The sequence below is a fragment of the Impatiens glandulifera genome, chromosome 2, assembly GCF_907164915.1.
Source record: "Impatiens glandulifera chromosome 2, dImpGla2.1, whole genome shotgun sequence".
In the NCBI taxonomy this organism is placed as follows: domain Eukaryota; kingdom Viridiplantae; phylum Streptophyta; class Magnoliopsida; order Ericales; family Balsaminaceae; genus Impatiens; species Impatiens glandulifera.
This window is the reverse complement of record NC_061863.1, coordinates 64,936,197-64,950,788: the sequence shown is the minus strand read 5'-3', so window position 1 is coordinate 64,950,788 and position 14,592 is coordinate 64,936,197. Positions and strand designations below refer to the sequence as shown.

Below are 14,592 nucleotides of genomic sequence, written 5' to 3'. Positions count from 1 at the left end.
TAAGAGATGTGACAAACTCAGTACCTCGAATTGCCCTGGGATTCACAAAATTATGTGTGCTGCCTGAATCCACCAACACATATACAGTGTTTTACCCACATTGCCTTTGATCTTCATTGTCTCAAATGTGGTAGCTCCTTCGAGGCTCACTGCCAATGCCTCTACTGTTATTTCTTCTGTTTCTGTTCCGTCAATATCATTCACTTGACTTTCAGCTTCCATCACTTCAATACTCATAACTACAGGCCCAGACTTACATCTATGCCCATATTTCCACCTTTCTTCACAATAGAAACATTGATTTTTCTTTCTTCGTTCATCCAAAGTTTTCTGGTCGATATTAGACCTTCGAGAACTCTGATTAGTGACGGCTGGTTTCGACACTGCTCCATCATTAATAGCAGTAATAGAAGTACTCGAACCTGATCGATTATAGCCTCCCAAATAGTTGTTTTTGCTGCCAAATGCAGGTTGCTTAGGATTGGACAGTAGAGGACTCCCTTTATTTGCTAGATAGCCCCGGCGTACCAATGAATCACACACTGCCTCTTGCAATTTAATATTTGTTCTCTCTTGCAGTTTAGCCATTCCCATAGTCTCCGATAATGATCCCGGTTTTTGAATTCTGATTGGATTTGCAATCTCCTCTTTCAATCCGTTTAAATAACCTTTAATTGAGTACTCATTCGTAAGGTGTGGTAACTTGTAGATGACATCCAAGTAATTCTTACCAAATTCCTTAACCGAAGCTGACTGTTTAAGATCTTTCCATTCGTCTAACGGATCATCAAATTCACTCGGACCAAACTCTTTTAGTACGAGCGCCTTTAACTCCTGCCAAGTCATAGCTCTTCCCGGTAACCTGTGTTGTAGATGAGAACTAAACCAACATCGGGCTCTTCCTTTTAAGTGTGCACAAGCATATTCTAATTTTGATTCTTCCAATGTGTGATCCACCTGAAAGAACATTTCCACTTCATATATCCAGTCATCTACATCCTTGCCATTAAATTTCGGGAAATCCATTTTTGATAGTCTCGTCGGTGGTTGATACATATAATCACGTGGTTCTCTTTCTTCAGGATGTTCACCTCGATATCTTCTTTCTTCACCACGTCTGCGATCAGGTTGGCGTCCACCTCCGTATTCACCTCCACCTTCACCTCTCGGATCTGGATTATTCCTACTGGATGCTGGAGTTAGCTGTATAAGTGCATCGTTCATTGAAGTCATCATTGCCTCCATCCGATCGAAACGATTTTCTTGCGCTTGTAAGCGTTCTTTCTGCGCCTGGCTACGGCTACGTATCTCATTCAGTTCTCCTTCCATTCGCGTTTCCACCATAATGCCAAGAAAGTTGCTCTGATACCAATGATATTATGAAAACTATACGTATACAATATGAATCTAGGTTTGACAGTACCTTAGTAACTGCCGATAAGATGAGAGATTAGAGTGAGAGATTAGAGGAGTAGAGAATGAGAATAATTGCAGATCTGCAATTGATAAGAAGAAGAGATTGAATTAGAAGAAGAGATATTAGAAGAAGAGATTAGAAGACTCTCTAACTGCCTTTGTCAGCTGGCAAGGCCAGCTGTTACTACCCTTTTGTTATAACTAATGCAGTTACTCAACTGCTACAAGACCTTTCATATACTGTGTAACAGCTTATTCCAAACTAAAACCTGCTGTGTGAATACAGCTTATTAACAACGAAATTACCGAAATTACCGAACCTGCCGACTTCGTTAACAATCCGTCGACTTATTAAGGGTTAGAAAACCTAACCCTAAAATCCTCTCGTAACACAGAGTTGCGATCTTTGTGATCACATGTTTAATGAGATGGTCTTACACATCACAAGAAAATATTACCTATCAAATTCAAGTTAATAAGTTTTATGACACACTTAAATTTCACTCTTTAGTCTTCTAATTAAAGCTATAGCCATTGGTTTTCTCTGTAAGTAAAAAAAATGAAGAGAATATTCTAGGAAATGAAAATTGAATAATTGAATAGAACTTATATAATAATATATTAGTGTGGACGCACTGAAGTGATCAACGTCACTGACTTTTAGTATGAGTGGAGGACGTAATGGCAGCTTCATAAATATAGACAGACTATAGAGAAAGTAAAGGCCCTAAAGGGTAAATACAATACAATACAATATATATTAATTAATTAGTACTAGTCCTACTCTCCTCTCCATACAGATGTGACACTTTTCCATTGTTCCATATACATGTTTTTATTCTTTTTCTATACTTCTCTTCTCTTCTCATACACATAATATATTAATTAATAGATGATTCTTTTGAACAAAAGGAGGATCAACAAATTTTAGCCGCCCAACCATGGTGGTGGCCTCTGAAAGGGGATTCCTTTGCTTCCTCCTTAAGCCATTTTCGTCCAATCAAACATCCCCTTTCCTATTTTTACCAAATTGGGAGTATAATATATTAGCCTATAATGAAGGTGATCGATGATATGACCATACAATTGAAGCTTTTCGTTTGCTTTTTCCTTTTGTTTTTGGCTCAGACCGTACGTGCATGCAATACATACACACACATATACTGTATATTTTTATTAGAGACTCTTGCCATCATCAGCTAATCAATAATATAATTATATTGTGCTTGATTGTTCTGTTTGTGGTTACATCCTTTTATTGAATTTATCTACAAAATTCTAAGTTACAAGATTTTACCCTAACTAAAAACATATTCATTTGTACTCAATCAACATCACGTTCTCTTAAATTGGGTAAAGCAAAAGTCCAGCATTCGAACCTAAAAAAATACCTAATTAATCACTATAACTGGTTGCCAGAATAGCTGGAACCAAGGGGTACTTAGACCACTCTCTATACAGAAGGAGCAATGTTTGATTCTGATTACTCACTCTGTTAATCAAATATAAAACTTTAAAAGTTAGATATAGACTTGGTTATTGTAATGGGCTATATGTACCTTTTGTGCATTTTTGGGATTGGGCTAAGGTAGTTCGGTTGTTTTGCCTAAACTATCTATAACCTATATTTTCACAAGTATCGGGAACATCACAAATAGTATCTGAGCTAGAGTTGCCCTGACCTAATGGTGCAACAAATTGTATCCATTGAGAGAACGGTGACACGTGAATGAGAACAAAGTGTCATGTGGATCAAGTCCTAAACGGGTCATAAATGGAAAATTAGAGCTCCTTAACGGCTAATGAGCTATAGTTATATATATATATTCCTAGGTCTTTTAGGCTTAAGTTGCGGTTTCCCAGTTGCTTCTAACCGGGCTAACAGACAACCTACCACTCATTTCAATTTAGGTGTTTTTAGTGAAAATCAAACGGGGTGTGGTAAGCCTATTACTCTAAGTTCCTTATCACAGTTGCTCTATCTAAGATATTTATAGCATATATTCTTGCACCTCATAGATCCAAAGAGTCTATAGCATATATCTAGATGTCTTTTATTTAGAAGTTATCCTTCTTCTTTCTTTTCTTAAGGTCATTTTCTTTTATTTTTTAAAAAAGACTAAGAAATCAAATCTCTAATTATTAATATCAAATATCCAGAAGTTAACATTTCAAACTTATATTGTTATTTTTTCTTTGAATAAAGTTCATTTTATTAAAAAAGAAAAAAATAGTTATGCAAAGCTGATCACCTTATACAATACTGTTATAACCTTCATAAAGAATTTATTAAGTTTATTATGGGGGGGGTTAATTAATTTGGCATCTTTAAGAATGAGTTGTATAGATGCTAAGGTTGACAAATAGCTTTCAGAAGAAGAAATTTCATGTTTAAGGTGAGCAATTCCGATATGGTTTAGGGGTTGAGTACAGTAAAAACATATAACTTGATAGGTTCACTTAACCAATTATTTTCCAATTTGAGAAAGAGATACTAATGTAAGAAACAAGGAAAGAAGGCCATGTAGACCCATAACCAACTTAAAATGAGGATATTAATCACATCCTCTGAATTCCCCTACACACTACTACGTACACCTAATTCATAATAAAGAGTAGTTTACTATATTTTTCATCTGCTCAAGATTATTTCAGAAAATTATACTTTAATAGCTTATGTTCCAGCTTTCCAGTCATCTAATTCGGTCACACTTTCTATACCAAATAAGAATGATTTATCACTTATTTTAAGCATCTACTAAGAGATTGAGCTGAGCTGAGCTGAGCTTCAAGCTGATTTCAGCTTCTTCGATTTGAGTTTTTGTGATGTTTTTTAATGTCTCCTCGTAATTTACACGAACATATCATAACTTAATTTGTAATGGTTTAAGTTGAAAATCAACTTTGAGGATAATTCAACTAGAGCTTATTTGTGTAAAAACAATGTGACAAAATATAATTTATTAAGAAAAAATAATAACTTAGAAGATGTATAAACCAATAAGAAAAGGCCATCAATTCATGGTGGCGAACTGGGACCCATGGAAATGGTTCCAGGGCATCTTTACGCTCCTACAAATACCCAATGCTCCCACCTTCCATTTGCACTCAGAAGCCAAACGCATTATTATTCACTCATTAACTGTCTCTCTATCTCTCTGTTTCTCCATTGCCTGTTCCTGTTTGCTTGAGGTAAGAACTTACTTCTTCTTTATCATCTTCATCTTACTCATAAAATAAAATAACAAAAAAAGCTTCCTAACTTGTTAGATATAGTACTAGTGTGTTTTCTTTGTTTGATTCTCATATACTCTTTATTCCAGCCAGTTCGCTGCAACATGCTATCAGGTGCAGTTGGCAAATGCCTTCTCTTGGCTTCCCCTCTCAAGGTTGAAGAAGAAACTAAGGTCATCAATGAAAAACAAGGCATAGTTTCAATCCTACTATCAGAGCCTACACAGGCAAAGATAGCCACATCTTCCCTGAGGAGAAATCTCTCAGCAGACATGTCCTCTGCAAAATGGTTGCCTCAAAATGGATTATCCTCATCCATGAAGAAGATTGCCTCATCTGAGCAACTAGCAATCTCTTTGGAGGATAATCAGGATGATGAGGAGAAGGTGCCAGAACAGGACGATGTGTGGAGGTCAATCCAACTGAAGAAGAAGAAGACAGAGGTTGAAAATGAAAAGCCAGTCTGTACTCAGCTCGATACATGGAGCTCAATACTATCACAGAATGCCAAAGAGGATTCCAACAACCTTCCACCATACGTACATCCTCTTGCCAAGACATCCACCGGCTCCTTGAGTGAAAAAAGCCTTCAGATTTGCACTGAGAGCCTTGGCTCAGAGACTGGGTCTGAAGGATTTTCCTCATACACGCCCCCTGAGAAAAGTGAATCGGAAGAGGACAAGGAAGAAGAAGAAGTACAACAAAAGGAAGCCCCGGTTGAGAAATACTCAGATCCTTGTGATCGAGAAGAATGGCAAGCTATAAAGTGCATGTACTCTACTAAATCGACGACACCTCGTTCTTTCCCTCCTCCTCTTCCTTCCCTGGCCCAAAGTGTTGGCCCCACTCTTCACATGCAATCTCGTCGCCTAGAAGGAAGGTTGCTACTGGAAGCTGTTTCGGTTCCTTCACAAAACTGTTTTCATGCTCAACGCCAAGATGGGCGCCTTGTACTTCAACTCCACGACAATCAAAATCTTTCAGAAATGAAAGATGAGGAAGATGAAATGGACGAAGAAGAAATGGATCCAGTAGATGACATTGACGTTGACAATGACATTTACATTGATGAAGACTTTGAATCAGAACTAGAAGATGAAATGGACGGAGAAGTGGAAGAAATGGTTACACAAGAGCTAATAACCGCCCCTAGATCAACCATACCGTTCAAAAATATTATGAGAATCGACAACAAGAGTCCAACATGGCCGCCAACAAACAGGATCAACAAAGAGGAAATTGAGGTGGAATCAGATCAAGAAGAAGAATTGGAGGAATTGACGGCAATGCCACAATCACTGCCACCTGTGGCTCGGCTGATACGTGCTCCAGCAGGAGCAGCTGGCTCTTTCAATGCTTATGACTACTTCTGGAGGACCAAGCCAACCATGATCAATCCAATCAACCAACAGAGCCCAGCTCAGAAATACAGCAACAATATGACCATTCTACCCAATAGCTCCAAGGCAGACAAACAACAAGAGCCAGTCTTCCTCAGAGGGAACAATGCCGAATACTTGGTTCCTTTGGTGAGAGGCTGCAATGATTCTTCCAAGAAGTCACTTCAAATTTGTGAGCCCTATTGCGTTGCCACATCCTGATTAATTTCGTCCTCGCATCACGTTCCTATCTATTATTAGCTACTTACTATATGTTACTCATATATCTCTACTTCTAATTTCAGCATAAATATCTCATTTCAACTCTTTGTAAAAGAGTTTGTTCAGAAAAATAAATAAAGCATATATTAAGGAAGGAAGGAAAGAAGACTTGGTTTAGTGGATGACCAAAGACCTTATATTATTTTTCCAAGTCTGTTCTTACAAGTAATCTTTGACTAGGTGGAGGAGTGTCTTGTCTGTTGTCTATGTATTGTAATGGAGTCTGCCTTTATTTATCCATTAGTTTTTTGGCAACTCCTAGCCAATGGGACCAATAAGGGTCGTGTCTAGTCCTTTTGGTGTTTATTTAAGGAACATTATTATCTTCTATACTTTGATATGTTTTTTTGTTCTTGGTCTTATGGTTTGTGACTGTGAATGATATTTAAGATACATGAAAAAGAATGCATACATATAAACAGGTAAAATGAACAAAGTATAAAACATGTCAAAAACAAACAATGCATAAGGAGGAAGAAGGGTGGAAATTCCCTGAATTTCAACAAAAGGAATAAATAAGCCTTTAAACTCTGAAAAAAATATAGTTCATCCCAAAAGCTTTCTAAGACTTCACATATTAGCTCTCCTGAAGGAGCAGTCGCAATGACTGCCTATGTAATTAATGGCTGCTTCCAGTAAATACAGGTCTAATCCGCTTAAATTGGAAATTACTATTGCTATCAGTGAGATGTTCTTTAATGGATGGCTAGTATATATGTATCTTTCTTTAAAGAAAACAAATTGAGCTAATGTACATTTCTTCAGAGTTTAAAGGTTCATTTGTCCTTTGTATCAAAGTTCAAGAATTTTCTTTGTCCTTATTTCCACATAAAAAATTGAAAATTATGAATCATTCTCCACTAGAAATATGATAGGTTTTCAGATTGAAAAGAACATATAAAGAAACAATTAAAATTAACATACAGTAAATTTCAGTGCCATGGTATCATGATAAGTCACAAATATTTACAAAACCATCTTTATTTTCCTTAATTAGATTTGCTAGAAGAGAATTAAGGAAATCCAAAATAGAAAAGAAAAGAAAGTATTAAAAGCAAATGGAACATATAGGTTAAGGAATTCATCAAGGAAATGAAAGATAATTCAATTCTGGCTTTCTCAAGTATGCAGTGCGAACTGTAATAGATAAAAAATTATTACATTCTTAACTGTTCATGTTGTTTTAGTACATTGTGTTTCCTCTTTCTTTGTCTATCAAATCACTGATTCAAAACCAACCTACATATATCTCTAACACTTCTCAACAGAACTAGAACATTTTTTCCAAAACTTGATTTCTGAAAAACTAAAAACCCCAACCATAACAACCTTCGTTTTGTTGCAGTATTCTTGAATGATTAATGCAAACATGGCTCCTCAAAGGACTCTTTGAATGGAAAATGAAAGCATCAAACACTTCATAGAACCGGCCATGGGCTCATTTGGGAAGTGTTTTTGTTTATAGAAGAATTACAGTTGTATCTCCTAATGAGATTTCATCAATTTATTGTCTAGAACAGATTTCTTTAATTTGATCAAAAATGTGATTGGGTGAGACCATAGTTTTATATGAAAAATGAATGATAGTTGTAGCTGTTTCTGGATCTGAAAATTCACTAATTCATACCAAAAGGCAAGTTGTTCTAGCTTATTCTAATGCAGGATAAAATATATTGATCCAATAGCACCTAAAAAGGACATATGTCTTTTTTTGCAGATGTATACGCCATACTAATATCAGTAGCGATGCACTAGTCCAAATCTTCCAATTATCATAAAAAGGACGCCAAATTCGATTGAACTGCAGTTTTCAGTGGGTAGATATCGATTTCAGTTTAATTCTTCCTCTTCAGGGGTTTACACAAATTTTATATCCTTTAACTAAAGGCTTTTTAAGCAATTAATTGAAGTAGAAACAAATCTATTACCACAATGTCAACATCAAGATAGAACATGCAACACCGAATCCATCAAAATCAGTAAAAATATCCTGAGAAATTAAGAGAAACTAAACCTTACGAAACTAACACCTAGAGAGAAGCAAAATTTGAATGGCAGAAACGCGTATTAATGAAAGAGGAAGAACGGACGAGCTTACCGTGACCAGAAATGCGATGAATGAAGCTGTTCGTTTGCCGTTTCCGAATCGCAATATCGTCAAAGTGGCCGGATCGGCGAATATACGGAGAAAGCGGGAAAGATGCTCAACCAATTTTGGCGCGAGCAGAGCCGGGAAAGAATTTTTTTTTTTTTTTTGTAAGAAGCGTGGTGAATAAGTTTTACAAAATTCAGAAAAAAAAATTGAGTGAAATTTTAGCCTTTTAGGCCCATTTAAAAAATAAATAATTGGATTCCAAATTCATACAAATATGGACTTTACAAAAAAAAAATGGAACAAAATTTTAAGATTTTAAATAAAATTATTAATTATTAATTAAATTTTCAAATTAATTAAATTATTTATCTTTTTAAATTTATTATTTGAAGATTTTGAGAATTTATCAATTATTTTGATTTTATATCCTTTTACAGAATTTGAGTTTAAAAATTATTTTTTATTCAAATAAATGAACAAATTAATATAATTGATATTTTTTTTTTTTTTTTGTAAAGGTTGTTTTAAAAAAATAATGTCATACTTAATTTATATACAAATAATATTATATAACTAATATTTTTGTAAAATAAACTAGTAAATTAATGAATTTGATAAATTTACCTATATATATATATATATATAGCCAACTATTTTAATAGCATAATTGTTACGGCAAATACATTTCTTAATTATAGGATGATAATCCAATTTGTCCAATACAAGAGAGAGGTTGAACTAACAAGATATTATCTTTACTGAATTTTTTTTCAAATCTTTGATCACATAAAATCTTCTTCAATTCTAATTTCGATATAATTTAATTTTGAACAAAAATATATATATATATATATATATATATATATATATATTTATACTAGATTGATATAATTAATTTGCACATATTGATCTGTTCTATATTCTAGATTTTTGTTGCTTAAGAAAAATATAAAATACTTATGATTGAGAGTAAATTCCAATATCAATATATTTAATAATATAACATGATGTACTCAGCATTATTACACAATCTCCAATCTTTTACTTAAGCTTAATTAAACTATACATAGCTATAAAATAATATATAGTGCTCTAGCTAGCTAGTTCTTTCCACCTTTAATTACACTAAGCAATACAAATATGTTCATTTTCCTTCATTCAAATAACAAAATTTGGCAACAATGGAGCAACAAACCTCTTACTATTATCAATGTCCATAGCCTCATATCCATTGCTTGAATGGGGAGGTGATGCACTAGTAGTACCCATGCCCCCATAATGACTCGTTTGGACGACGCCCATGATTCCCTCGTCCGAGAGTAAGTTGTGTCGGGAGAGGCTCTCGTGACAACGAGGAAGGCCAAGAGTGAGAGAGACGCCACCGATTCCATTGAATCCTCCCGAAGCATGATCAACAATCAAATGTTCATGATCAAACCGAGTCCCGAAGTCATTGTTATTGCCCGTAATGAACGAGTATCTCTTCTCATTAGGGTTTTCAATGCTACTTGGGGAAGAATTACGTAAAATGTTGTTCTCTGAGGGCTTTGGCTTATTTGGGATTGTTTGATCTTTAGGGGCTAGATTTTGAATGGGCAAATGGTTTGGGAAAGAGGGGTTGATATTGGCATGAATAGCTTGAGTAGTTTGATGGTGATCAATTTTTGAGGAAATAGATTTTGAGCTTCCTCCCAATTCCATGTTTGGTTCTCCAACATTAATAGTGCAATTTAATGTTTTGTTTTTTCCATTGATGTTTTCTAGATCATGTTGTTTTATCTCCTCCAAGTACATTTCCTCGACCATCGGCTTCCACAATCGAACCCTAGCATTAATGAACCAGTTCGACACCTGCATGCACATTTTAGGTTAGATCGCAGCGGATTTCAAATTTTTTTTTTTTCAAGCTCACTCTAACTATATATAATTCTTAAATCCGTTTTTAAATGTAACTTCTTGTTTTTATCCCTGGTTAATGTAATGTAATGAAAAAGATGTATACCTGGCTCCTAGTAAGTCCTGTTTGTTTGGCAAGCATGTGTTTATCTGAATCCTTAGGATATCTGAATAAAATAAGAAGAAATTTATAATTATTATAATTGGTTAATTATTAATTAATAATTAATATAAAAATGATATATACTTAACGGATGAAGGAAATGTTCAAAGAGCCATGCACGAAGAACAGAGACGGCCTTTTCCGGCAAACCTCTTTGGTGCCTCCAAGCATTATGCGGCGGCGGCGGCGGCATCATTCCTAGTTGTTGTAACGCCCTTTGTTGCCGGAGCTGATGATCCACATACTTCAGCCTTGACCCTCCTTCCGACCCTGCAGGCTCGTGATCATCATCATCCTCTCCTAATCCATTAGCTGCCGCCTTGATCTGGGTTCCTATCTCATCTTTCAGGCGCCGAAACTGCTTCGATATGGTCTGTAAGGCCAAACCCGTGTAAGACTTTGCCGATCCTATCCCCACCGCCTGCTCGAACGATGAAACCACTATTTGCATATGGTTGTTGTATTGTCTGTACCTTTGCTCCACCTTCAAATATTTAATATTAAATTTCTATTTAACACTATTAATAAGAAATTAATTATATATTACCTCATCAAACATGTTAAGAAGTTTAGCCTTCTTCATCTGGAGTTCCTGTCTTTGAGCAGTATTCAACTCATTAGTCTCTACTCCACCCAATCTCTCCAGTTTCTCTTTACATGATCTCATCTCTTCTCCGCCGCCGTCGTGCGGGGCCTCAGTGGCGACGTTCACCACCTCATCGAGAAGTTGCTGCGCCGCCTTCAAGTACTTGGACCCCATATTAATAAACAAGCCGTTCTGAAACCCTGAATTAAGCATGCTGGTGGGATGAAGGTGGTGCGATTGGCTGTGATGCTTATGATGATAATTAGGAGTCATCAGATAAAGCGTCTGTAGAGTTGATTCAGGTTGTTGTTGGATTAATTCTGAGCAGCTTCCATGGAAGCTGTACGTCGCCATAAATAAATATATCCTGAAATTTCAAATTCACAATTTCAACTCCATAATTCCCCTAGAGAAAGAAGAAACCGATGAGTTGACCATATATATAATTATTTGAAAAAAATAATCAAAAATTGAAAAGGAGAAATATATTATATATAAATAGGACCATTAATTGATATAGAACACACCTGATCGATCAGATGATGTTTGAATATTTGAAGTGAAATGAAGCTGATCGATCTCTTGTCTCTTGTCAGATTCAGCTTGTGCAAGTTATCATCTCCAATAAAACAGAAAAGGAAACTATATATTATAAAAACAATACAGAAGAGGGATAGAGCGAAAGAATGTTAATTTTACGCACCAAGTTGTTTGAAAGTGTCAAATTTACTCTTTAAGTATCAAAATTCTATTTATATATATTAACTTGTCAAAAAGTGTCAAATTTATTTAAAATAACGGAAAAGTTAAAGGTAGTTAAAAATTTTGCCACATGTAATATCCACCTATTATTTATTTATTTTTTATTTATATTACTTTAATTTTTTTTCCATTCAAACAAAACATTCAAATTTTTTCTTATTAATTTTTTTTCTCTCTTTACCCATTAAATCTTCATTTTCTTTCCTCTTCATCTCTTCATCTTTATAGATAATTAGTTCATTATTTCATTATTTAATCTTTATTGCAGTAACTCATACTCTATCAGATCAATTTTAATTTCAGCATAACCTAAACAAAAATAGACGATCAGAGCTATGGTGTTCATGAACATTATAGAGATTTCAGAAAAAAAAAGATTACTCATATTAGAGATGAATACTCATATTAGAGATGAAGTGATGAAGAGGAACAATTAGAATGAAGAGTTTGGGGTAAAGAGAGAAAGAAAAAATTTAAATGTCTTTTTGAATGAAAAAAATTAAAGTAATGTAAATTTAAAATAAATAAAAAATAGGTGGATATTACTTGTGGAAAAATTTTCAACTCTGTTTAACTTTTCTGCTATTTTAAATAAATTTGACACTTTTTGACAAGTTAATATATATAAATAGAATTTTGATACTTAATGAGTAAATTTGACACCTTCTTACAACTTGGTGTGTAAAATTGACATTCTTTCCATTTATTATTTGAAAATAAAATCAATTACAAATTGAACCCATAACTTTACAACAACTTATTAATTCTTTTAAAATTCTCGTTCAATTATTTATACAACTGCATAAAATAAATTAAACATTAATACATAAACACAAATTACATCTCACAAATAAAAAAAATACAACAAAACAAACCTTATTAAAATTATATAAACATATAAATAAATTATATAAATAAATAAAATATGTAAACAAATTAAAATATAAATAAGTTATATAAATTAATTAAAAACAAACTAAAATGACTTCGATGAAAGTTTTGAAAACCTTTTGAGTATATGAAAAATGTCCCTACATATTTGGGTTTGGAGGAGAAAATTTTTGTAGGAAAACTTAAAATGCAGATGTGTGACCTATAATAGAGTTGTTTTGCGAGTGGGTTGGAGATGATCTTATATTATGAGAGAGAAAATAAGTAGAGAGAAAATAAGTAAGATAAATAAATTAGGAAAGAGAAATTACCTGAATTTTGTGAATGATTATAGAGTTATAAGCTACAAAAGAGACCAAGAATGTTTTTGCAGCTACCTGAAATGATCAAATTCCTGGAAAAAAAATACAAATCAGTGAAAACGGATTGTTGAAATATAACATAATGCAAATTCAATTATTGAAAACATGATATTAATATTGAAATTGAGAAGATTATGAATAGAGATAGCACACACGACAAAATGAGATCCACAAAATAAAATGCTCTGTATTGTATATGAAGATATCACTCTTCTCTCTTCAATTGATATAATCAATATTTATTGCTAGGTGATATAATTAATATTTATTGCTAAATTCAATTAATAAATAATTATAATATGATAACTAAAATTTTTTATTTTTACATATTTTCATTAATTATGATACAATAACTGAAATTTTTATTTTTACATATTTTCATTAATTATAATATAATAATTGAAATTTTTTATTTTTATATATTTTCATATTTAATATTTAATGCAAAACTGAAATAATATAAATAAAATAATTTTATAATAAATATAATATAATAACTGAAACTCTTATTATTTTAACAAATTTTTATAATTAATATTAATGTTAAATTCAATTAATAAAAAATATTAATATATATATATATATATATATATATATATATATATATAAAAGAGTAACGGACATTTTAATAATTAGATTAAGAAAAAGAAATATATATATTATGAAAGAAATTTATACAATCTTTAACCCAAATACCTATTCTCATACTTAAAATATAGTAAACATATCAGTAATTTATCTCCAACTCAAAAACTCAAACTCAAAAGAATATTCTCAAAATATTCATTTTTATAATAAATTTTAATTTTTTTAATATTATCTATATATTTATCTAAAATTACAAATTGAACCCATAACTTTACAACAACTTATTAATTCTTTTAAAATTCTCGTTCAATTATTTATACAACTGCATAAAATAAATTAAACATTACATAAACACAAATTACATCTCACAAACAAAAAAAATACAACAAAACAAACCTTATTAAAATTATATAAACATATAAATAAATTAAATAAATAAAATATGTAAACAAATTAAAATATAAATAAGTTATATAAATTAATTAAAAACAAACTAAAATGACTTCGATGAAAGTTTTGAAAACCTTTTGAGTATATGAAAAATGTCCCTACATATTTGGGTTTGGAGGAGAAAAATTTTGTAGGAAAACTTAAAATGCAGATGAGTGACCTATAATGGAGTTGTTTTGCGGGTGGGTTGAAGATGATCTTATATTATGAGAGAGAAAATAAGTAGAGAAAAAATAAGTAAGATAAATAAATTAGGAAAGAGAAATTACCTGAATTTTGTGAATGATTATAGAGTTATAAGCTACAAAAGAGACCAAGGATGTTTTTGCAGCTGTCTGAAATGATCAAATTCCTGGAAAAAAATACAAATCAGTGAAAACGGGTTGAAATATAACATAATGCAAATTCAATTATTGAAAGCATGATATTGATATTGAAATTGAGAAGATTATGAATAGAGATAGCACACACGACAAAATGAGATCCAC

At 32.7% G+C, this 14,592-nt stretch overlaps 2 protein-coding genes across 3 annotated transcripts; one reads left to right on the top strand and one right to left on the bottom strand.

Moving 5' to 3' along the window:
- The first annotated feature begins 4,450 nt into the window (after positions 1 to 4,450).
- On the top strand, positions 4,451 to 6,641 carry LOC124925622 (protein FAF-like, chloroplastic). Of its 2 annotated transcripts, none has more exons than XM_047465676.1 (2): positions 4,451 to 4,608; positions 4,740 to 6,641. In XM_047465676.1, exon 2 carries the CDS (start codon positions 4,755 to 4,757, stop codon positions 6,249 to 6,251), a length of 1,497 nt encoding a protein of 498 aa, XP_047321632.1. In that variant the 5' UTR covers positions 4,451 to 4,608; positions 4,740 to 4,754; the 3' UTR covers positions 6,252 to 6,641. The 2 variants fall into 2 exon arrangements, with proteins under 2 accessions (XP_047321632.1, XP_047321633.1); XM_047465677.1 differs by having other exon boundaries at positions 4,543 to 4,608; positions 4,744 to 6,641.
- Positions 6,642 to 9,366: 2,725 nt separating this feature from the next.
- On the bottom strand, positions 9,367 to 11,450 carry LOC124926891 (BEL1-like homeodomain protein 1). The gene is made up of 4 exons (XM_047467210.1): positions 11,013 to 11,450; positions 10,555 to 10,949; positions 10,409 to 10,469; positions 9,367 to 10,257 (listed from the first exon to the last, which is right to left on the bottom strand). Exons 1-4 carry the CDS (start codon positions 11,403 to 11,405, stop codon positions 9,565 to 9,567), a joined length of 1,542 nt encoding a protein of 513 aa, XP_047323166.1. The 5' UTR covers positions 11,406 to 11,450; the 3' UTR covers positions 9,367 to 9,564.
- Between the last annotated feature and the right edge of the window lie 3,142 nt (positions 11,451 to 14,592).